A 10,130-nucleotide genomic window follows, 5' to 3' on the forward strand; every position below is an offset into this window, starting at 1 on the left:
TAGCTAAAATTTCGAATTCAATAGAAAAAAAAAAATGATAAAATGCTTGAAAAGGAATAAAGAGAGTGATTACACTGGTGAGAGGAAGAGGCCGAAAGAGATGACATTCTCTATAATGCCGACGATATTATGAGCAAGTCCCATATTGAAACCTTAAGCAGTAAGTAAGGAGAAGACAATTAAAAGCAGAAAATCGATTGGCTGATTCCAAAGATTTCAAAGTTATTTATAATGTTTAAGCAAAAAGATAGACAAAGATTTTTCGTTGGACTAGATATCTTCATCTAAATAAATTTAATATTAAAAATTATAAAATATCAAATAAGTAGAAGAATTTATATTGAATTTAGAATTATTTTTTTCAAACCAATAATTTTGTTTATTAGGAGCTGAAATTATATATACAATTGTATTACAAAACAAATAAAGTCATAGTCATATGTAAATTACAACGCCCTAACGTTGAATTAAATATAGTTTAAGTTAAAAGAGAAAATATGGGAGATAAGACTCTTGATTGTTTTGGATAATGTATGCAACGAGAAGTGGATTATCTTACAATCTCATTTTCCAACAAGGACTCAAGGAAAGCCTAATTATAACGACAGCAAGAACTCTGCACGCAGTGTGCAAGGTTGACAAACTACGTCGGTCTCTACAGCTGTTATAGCAGCAGCCTAACTCTTACCCAAGTGATACAACGAGACACCGAATTCGGATAAGAGCTCGAACCAAAAACCTAGAAGTGTGAGTGTTTCTACCATCCAAATCAACAAACAAACCTATGTTGTTTAATCTCAAAATGTTCATTTATCAATGTTCAGCTTTGAGTAGTCTTTAAGAATTAAATCTTAATTTCATTCAAGGGACTGGCCACATATTTTGAATTATATTACGTGTTATGTAAAATTAATTTATATTAGTCAACAATCTCTAGAACAAGTAATTAAAAGCTTTCGGTTGACACCTTCTTTCTCCGTTAGGTTGTGGGTTCAATCCCTCCACCTAAGTAGAAATTGTCAAAAAAAAAACTAATTTATATTATATTTGTATTTTTAAGGGTAAATTACACTTAATACCATTGAACTTTAGGTGGTGTACCATTTATACCATTGAACTTTTAATTTCTCCAATTAGAGCATTAAACTTTGATTTTGACTTTAATTTTATCATTGAATCGTTAAATTTTAACCGTGCGATGACATGAATTGATCTTTTTGTCACTATAATGATTTGGACAAAACAACATTAGTTTGTCACAACTATTGGTGCCCAAAATGATATCGTTTTGATGCAACTATTGATGCCCAAAGGGACATTGTTTTAGTCACCGTAGGAGTGTTTTGAATTTTACTACTAAACTTTAAAAAGGTTCATTTTTTTGTACTAAACTTTTCTAGCCGTCATTTGCAAGCAATTGTCGCCCATCACCAATTGTCTTTTGCAGCAAGATCAATATCAAAACGACCGTATTTCAAAATCAGCAAAATACATTTAAAGAATTGAAGTGCTAATACTCCAATCTCCTTATATTTTTGTCCGATAAGACTAGCTTTGAGATATGTTGTTCATCTTCTCGAAATAATGGTTCTCACCCTTTGGATTTTCGAACAAACATCTCAAACCCTTCAAATCTAAGAAAGTCCTTAAACCCCTAAAAATGATTGAATTTTTTGTTTAATTTCTTCGATTTTAAATGAGTTTCATGGAATACCAGTCATAGGAAAAGAAAGAACCGTGAATTACAAACATTTTGGTACTAACCTTGTCACGAAAGACTATCAGTGACTGGTGGTGATTGTTACCGATGACATCCATAAAAGCACAGTTCTAGTGTTTAAAAGTTTAGTGAAAAAATCGATATACTCTTAAAGTTCAATGCCTAAAACTACGTCATTTTAGGTATCAATAAAATACCAAAATTATGTTTTTCCCATGTCATTACATTGTTTAAATTTTAACGACTCAATGGCATAATTGAAGTCAAAACCAAAGTGTAGTGTTATAATTGAAGTAATTAAAAGTTTAATGGTATCCTAAAGTTAAGTAATATTCGTGTGGTTTACTATTTTAATATATGTTTAAGGATTGTTTTACATCATTCATAAAACTCGAGTTGTCTTAATTCAATATATAAATCTTGAATCAATTTCTATTGAGAAAAAAAAAGAAATATAATTTGATCCCTAAGTTAAAAGGTTAAGGGAACTTATGCCTATTGGGAAGAAAAATAAAAGGGAATTCTTCCCTCTCTTAGTGAATGTGGTGAAACAACTATCTTGCATGTGGGTGACACCGTCGGCATTTGTTGACTTTAACTAGCATTGACCGACATTGACTGGGTGTTGACTTTTTCTGAGATCACTAATTCTGATGCTTTTCGACGTCCTGAGTCTGTTTGTTTCGCTAAATTCGAACCCAATATGATGTTTTTTAGTGTTTTATCTTTCGATTAGAAACATTTTTCCCAATTAAGATCCATTTTTGATGTCATTTATTTTGTTAAAATAACTGGACCCTCTAGTGTGTTCCCTATATGCGACATGACTGTTTTATTAGTATTAAAATTATAAATTGATATCTGGTTGATTTACGATTTTTTTTTACTGATTGATATATTGATTTATTGGTTGCTTGTTTTATAGGAAAAATGAAACATGCCTGATGTATGAATCATGGAACTACTGGTTATTACTTGAATTATTTTATTGAGATGTTATCTGGGTAGGCTGGAGTATGGAGGTTTAGCTCTGATCAAGCTGGTAAATCCTTACGGACCTAAGGTGACCCTTGGGTAGGCTCTTAGGCCCCGAGATGTTCCATTGGGTAGGTTCTTAGGCCCCAAGGTGCTTCATTGGTAGGATCTAAGGCCCAAAGATATTTCTTGGGTAGGCTCTAAGGCCTCAAGGTACTCCCTTAGGTTAGCTCCTATGCCCAGTGGACCTAGGGTAAAGTCCTTATGGAAGCAGTTCTGGGGAACTGCATATTGATGTACGGGTGGAGGGTATTTTATGCTTTACCATTTATTTGCATGTCTATTCCTATTTCAATCTCCTGAATCTGTTCCTCTAAACGTTTACTCTGAACTGTAAGCTTCATATCTTTTACCTGAAAAAATATCAGTGGAACCTCGGCTCCTCACGAAATCCTGTAGATGCTTGAATCAATAAGGAAATTTTATGCTTTACCATTTATCTACATGTCTTCGACATCATCCGATAGTTTTGTATTACTGATTTTTTCCCAAAGCTCACTTTGTTATTCATCATTTCAAGTTGAAGGAATCAATTCTGTGCAGTATCGACATCAGTTAGGAGTTTCTTCAGCATTGATTGCAGAGTAAGTTGATTTGATGGACTACAATATTTAATTCTATTTTAATACATGAATGTTTTTCTGAAATTGTATTTTTATTTTTTAAATGTTTTACTGTTCTAAAAGGTCTAATAAAAATTATAATTTTTTTTGGATTTTTATCGTGGGTCTCTCTGGTGGCCCTAATGTAACACCTCGAATCAGATCGGGTCATTTGTATCAGTCTGAGGGTGTTACATTTAGTGGTATCAATGCTTAGGTTGAGTCAGGTTCTTCTCGGTAGACCGGTCGGTCGACTGTCATAAGATGTCTGGTCAGTACATGCCCTTAGATTATGGTCGTACTCTTCAGAGCTGGAACTCCGATGTCGAGTCCTCTATCTGTAATAAGTATACCCAAATATTCTATCCGTTAGGGCTCGACCTGTGAAAAATGAATATCATCAATATTCATCCATATTATGTAAAGAACTTCGTGAGTAACATGAGAGCTATTCATTTGAGAATGTTGACATGGCTCATGATATGAAATTGGATTATGTTACCCAGACGTTCTGTGAGGATAAATTCGTAACCAAAGTTATAAGTGAAATTCAAAGATTTAAAACAACTACTTGAGTGGATTGAAGAGCAAAGTATTTGGTCCAGGCTTTGATAAAGTTATTTTTCCCTTAAGTTTTGTATTGATGAACCGAATTGAATAATATATGGGATCATTCTCATCCATGTTTTATAAAATTGAAATCCGATAAGCATTGAGCCTCGTACATCATTGGTATGATTAATATGAGATTAAAGGAAAACATTCATGTACGTGGTAAAAGTGTAAATCTCGAGGTGATCTCGTTACGTATGAAAGAAACTAGTTATGTATGCATGTTGCACTGAAGGTAAGCAAGAGTTATTCTCATTAAGGATTGATAATTAAGGTCTGATTGGTTCTACAAGGATTACTTTGTTAAGATTATGGAATTATGATCAGAGAAAGTTCTATCGACTAAATGTATTATAATGGTTAAGGTTCAGTGGAGGAATCACAATCATGCAAAATTTACCTAAAAGACTGAAAAATGGACGAAAGCTTAATTCTGCATCTCTCTGACTCTGTGCAGTATCGACATCAGTTGGGAGTTCTTTTGGAGTTGCTTGCAGAGTATAATATATGTGTAATTAGGGGGCATGTTGGTCATATTTGTTTTCATATGGAGTCTATAAGCTAATTTGATGGACTACATTATTGAATTTTGTTTTAATATATGAATGTTTTTCTAAAATTGTATTTTTTACAGTTCTAAAAGATCTAATAAAATTTTTTAATTCTTGGATTTTTATCGTGGGCCACTCCGGTGGCCCTAATGTAACACTTCAGATTGGATCAGGTCATTCATATCGGTCTGAGGGTGTTACAAAATAAGATACTAATAACGTTTAGAGACCTTCTTAGGGCCTCTAGGATGGTTTAGAGAGGATTTAATATGCTAAACAGGGCATTCTCGAGCATTAGTATTGATATTGGAGGAAGATTATCGATATTGTTCTTATGCAAGGCTTAAATAAATGGGTTTTAGATTATGAGTATCGATACCAAGGGCTCGGTTTTGATACCTGAGGGAGGGTCTCGAAATTGAATTTCCAGAATACAATTTTGGTACCGATACTAATGGGACTATTGGTACCAAGGGTTAAGTATCGATACTCCTCATAGGGGTATTGATACTACCCCATTTCTTATAGCTAATTTTTGTTGTTGTTGGTATCGATAGTTTAAGGGGAGTACTGATACTCCTAGGTCAGTATTGATAGTAATAGGGTCAGTATTGATAGTAATAGGTTCAATATCGATACCAACTCAGTTTTCAAAATAAAAAATTTATAGAAATTTAGAAACATTATTGAGGGACCCAAGCCATTCTTAAATTCTTCAATAAGACATCAAGTGGAATGACATTAACAATGTGATATATCACCTAGAAAACCTATAACTTAGGGAAATCATAAAACTTGCCTTATGTGTTGTTCAGAAAACAAGATGGAAACTCAAATCACTCTAGAAACAAGGGAATGATTGTATGCTAAGTCTTGGCCAACCTTAAGATAGTTCACTGTTCACTAGGCGCTTCTTTGTTAACTGGGCGTAGATGCCCCATGGCTCGATGGAGCAAGTTAGCCGGGTGTAGAATTCTGGATTCTCACCTTAGGTAAGATAGAGGGGTGCGTGAGCTTCGAGATGTAGCCCCTCAGCCACAAAATAATGCCTACCTCTGTATGTATAATTTAGTTAGAATACTCATATGCTAACGTTTATGATATGATCATGTGATTTAGAGGGTGCATATAGTATAATTTAGTTTTTAGTGCAGTACTGAGTTGGTGAGCTCAGCGTTCAGAATTTGTTTTCATGCCCAGATTAGTAGCAGAAGCTTTGGAGGAGCCATCGTCTGACAACCGCTAGCTTTTGAGTATGTCTTGGACTTTTGTCAGTGGGCATGTATTATTGTATATGAACCTTTATACGTCGAGTCGTAATGACATGTTTATTTTGTAAACTTAAGTTCAAATCATTTTGGGACTCCTCATATCTGTAAAACTAGTATGATGTATTTATTTTGTTGTTTATTTAAATATATGGATTTAAGTGGATGAATATGTCGTTTTAAAAGAAAACTTTTTGGGTTAACACTCTAGTGGTCCGTGTGACATAATAGTCCATCGATCTTTAAGTCGTAGTGGATTAGGACATTACAAAAATAATATTTAAAAAATTCGCCATGTGGGAGTGACGAGTTCGCCTATACTGTAGCATTTATCGTAAATTCTAAAATAAATTTGGTGTTGATCTATTGAGCCAATTAATCAATCCACTTGGATTATTGGCCCAATTTTACCATAAGATTTCTTCTCATAAACAAGTAGCATCATCGCTCCCATTTTTTGTGGGTCGTCGCTGAGAAAGGTAACTAGCCCATTAATACAAGATGCTCAATTTAGGCACGACGTCATTGCTATTTTCGATCTCGCCTCCTTTGGACATGTCCTCGTCTCCATCATCCAGTTCTTCGAGCGTGTTTCAGTAACAAACCAATGATAAAAAGTCGAGGGGTTCGATTGTCTTGACAGGGATAACCGAAATTGTAGCATCCCTGCACTAGTTTAGAACCCATTTCAATCTACAAAAGAGTACGTAGATAACGGTTAAAAGGGTAGAAAGATGAAACATGACGTAGTTTGTAATGAGGTTAATGCTATTCACACAATATAATTGTCTTCGATGTTAAATTTGTATGATCTTTTTGAAAGGGGAATGAGGTGAATAGGAAGGAGCAAAGGTATACAACATCAATGGAGTTGGAAGGATTAATGGAGAGGGTATAAGAAGCCGGAGAGAGATTAAGGTACAGAGTGGATAAAAGGGAAAAAGGGAAAAAGGGAAAAAGGGAAGGTAGTGCTACGGTGGAGGTGGGAAAAAAGGGGGTATTTTTTTTCTTTTTCATTTTATATTTTAATTAAATTTCATTTATTTAGATAATAAAAACTAAGATAAATTACACAAATGGTCCCTTGATTATAGGGTATTACTTTATTAAGTCCTTTGACTATTAAAAGTTTTAAATAGTCATTCGACTATAGAATGTTGCTTTGTTAAGTCCTTCGACTATTAAAAGTTAAAAAATGGTCAGTTGTATATTCATTATGTTTCAAACTCATCCATTTCCATTAAAAAATGGACAGTTGTCTAAGTTGAATGTTAACATGATGATTGGGGTCTGATATTCATTTGAGATTCTGGGATTAGATTTTATCATATCACAGTTAGCAGGTTAACGTTCAGATTTTTATCGGAAAATGGCGAGTTTTGAACATAAGAAATAGTCAGGTGATCATTTTGTAACTTTTAATAGTCGAGGGACTCAACAAAGCAACACTCAATAGTTGAAGGACTATTTTATAACTTTTAATAGTCGAGAGACTTATTAAAGTAGTATCTTATAGCCGAGGGAAGATTTAGTACTTAACCCTAAAAAATAAAATTAATGGGTGATATGGCATATTTTGATTAGTCGCCAATTTTTTTAACGGAGTTAATGATTTGAGATAAATGAAATAACGATTTAAACTTTAACAAACAAACTATTTCAAAAAATACTTTAAAAATAACTCAATACAAATAATATACTTTTTGGGGGCAACGGTGCAACGGTGCATTTAACCTTTTATATAAATGAAACAATGTTAATCTCGTGCTATATCGTTTCTAGAATGAAAGTCTTAACTGTGTAACAAAGAATTGCAAGTCAACTATATATGAATTTGAAAATAACGTAATAACTTGATATATCATCTATTCAGTAACGTTTTTCGCTGGCTACTTGCTTTCTAATCCAAGTCTTCCCCAGTAGTTGACTGCAATTATTTTTTTTGTTTTTTCTGTTCTCATTAATGACAATAAACTAGCAAACATTGGTTCGTTTTGAGTTATGGTAATTACTAATTTACTATTTATATATTCATTAAAAAATTATAAACCGAAGTATACATACGAATTTTAATTAGAATAACTTTTGACATAATTCAATATATTAAATTAAATAAGGTTAGAAATCTAAACATAATATTTACGTATGATAAATCAAAATTATTATCACCTTATAAATTCTAATATTGAAAATTTGCAAAATTTTAAAATTTATGTAGTAAGTATCTGAAAACTGAAATATTTGAAGTCGTCAGTTGGAGAATTGCTAAGAAATTCTGGGATTAATACTTCTTTGACTAATACCCATTGGATATAATTCCAATTGAAAATTCAAAAAGAAAAAAGTTTGTAAGCTTCAAGATCAGTCTATAAATACCATCTTAAGTTGTGGTATCTTCCCACACCTCAAAACACTCGTTCAATCCTCCTTTGATCCTCAAAAAATCCGTAAGTCTCCCTTTGGAATAATGGGTGTTATTACTTATGAGTTTGAGGTTACCTCCCCAATCTCCCCGGCCAGGCTTTTCAAAGCCCTTGTTCTTGAAGCCGACAAGCTTTTTCCCAAAGCTGCCCCTCATGCAATCAAGAGCGTCGAGCTCCAAGGTAATGGTGGCCCTGGAAGCATCGTCTGCATCAACTTTGCTGAAGGTTACTTCTTTAATTCCTACTTTCTTTCGACATTTTATTTGGCATACGGTAAAATTAACCTCTAAAGTTTGCGCAAAAGCCACTTTATCTTCTACTCCTTTTTAGAGGATCAATGTATATTACTTACATGATATTTTTATACGTGTTTAATTCATGTCGTGATGTGTGTTACATCACTAAAGTGATGATTAATATATACCACATCACTTAAAATGATGACGTGACATACGTTATAGCACTCAAAGTAATCATTATATGACACATAACACATCATCAATTAAACAAATATAAAAATATCATATCAGTTACATGTGTTGATCGTTAATTAATTACCATTATCATCTAATAAGAGATATTTTGATCAAAAATTAAAACATTGGAAGCAAAAATATTTTTTTAAAAAAAAGAATAAAAGCAAAGTAACTGTGTGTAACGTTGAGAACTAATTTTAACATTACGTTTTTTTCTCAAATGCATTCAAGACGAGTATGTTTGATGAAATCGTTTTATTTGCATAGGCCTTCCGTTTCAATACGTGAAGCACGCGATCGAAGAACAAGACATAGACAACTTGTCGTACAGTTACAGTTTGATCGAAGGTGGGCCTGTGGGAGACAAGCTTGAGAAAATCTCGTACGACAATAAGTTTGTGGCAGCTGAAAATGGAGGAACCGTTTGCAAGAGCTTGATGAAGTTTCACACCGTGGGTGACGGTGTATTCAGTGAAGAAGAAATTAAGCAGCACATTGGAAGAATGGACGGAGTTTACAAGGCTATTGAAGCTTATCTCTTGGCAAACCCCGATGTCTGCAACTAAGACAAGATTGCTTTAATGAGTTGTGTGGTTTCTGTGTTCGGTTGTTTCCAATAAGAGTGGCATGGCCACCGGGGTTTGTTTGGTCATCTTTTCTTTTATTATCATTATTAAAGAGTTTGCTTTGTATCACTATACATTTAATGAAATAAAATAAACGTTCAAAAATTTGGGTTTTGCTTACCTGCAATATTGGATAAACATTTCTATCACTAATGGAATTAGAATAATTACTATTGCAAATGGGGTGAGTACTTGATCGAATCGAGTCAAAAATTGAGTTTTTAGAGTTGTCGTGTTTTATTTTACAAATTAAACTTTATTTAAAAAAGTTGGTCGAATCAAATTTATGAAATTTGTTTGAGTCGAATTATTCAAGTTATATTTTAATTTAATCGTAAACATTTATAATGTTATGATACGAATTTATCCAAATTTAAATGGTTTTTAATAACTACATACGATATACATGTATATATTTCTTTATATTTTTTTCCATATGTGATATGCATATTTCATACAAAGTCGATGGACTCAACTCAAACTTAAAAACTAACTCAATAATTACTAAATATTTTGAGTTATTCGAGTCCTATTATATAATTGAAACTTTATTTAAAATTTTTCACATCAAATTTATGAAATTATGAGTAATTTTTTTTGTTTTTTTCAATTCAAGTTGAATTTTGTATTCCGCTAATTACAAATGGTATTTTATATTAACAATTGTAAAATTAGTGGTGATTAAATCGTCGGTAAAAGCTCAAGTACGTATCGACGATTATGTTTTCCGTCAATAATGTGTATACCGACATTACATGTAACAACCGTCTTTAAGCATCAGAATATCATTCTTTTCTATTAGAAAGGCTTTTGCCCT

General features: G+C 32.9%; 1 protein-coding gene across 1 annotated transcript; it reads left to right on the forward strand.

Annotated features, from left to right (window-relative positions):
- The first annotated feature begins 8,227 nt into the window (after window positions 1–8,227).
- On the forward strand, window positions 8,228–9,304 carry LOC120204409 (major pollen allergen Bet v 1-F/I-like). Its single transcript, XM_039204505.1, has 2 exons — window positions 8,228–8,436; window positions 8,955–9,304. The coding sequence occupies exons 1-2, from the start codon at window positions 8,256–8,258 to the stop codon at window positions 9,251–9,253; spliced, it is 480 nt and encodes a 159-aa protein (XP_039060436.1). The 5' UTR covers window positions 8,228–8,255; the 3' UTR covers window positions 9,254–9,304.
- The last annotated feature ends 826 nt before the right edge of the window (window positions 9,305–10,130 follow it).

This window comes from Hibiscus syriacus, unplaced genomic scaffold (genome assembly GCF_006381635.1).
Source record: "Hibiscus syriacus cultivar Baekdansim isolate YM2019G1 unplaced genomic scaffold, ASM638163v2 tig00010888_pilon, whole genome shotgun sequence".
Taxonomy (NCBI): domain Eukaryota; kingdom Viridiplantae; phylum Streptophyta; class Magnoliopsida; order Malvales; family Malvaceae; genus Hibiscus; species Hibiscus syriacus.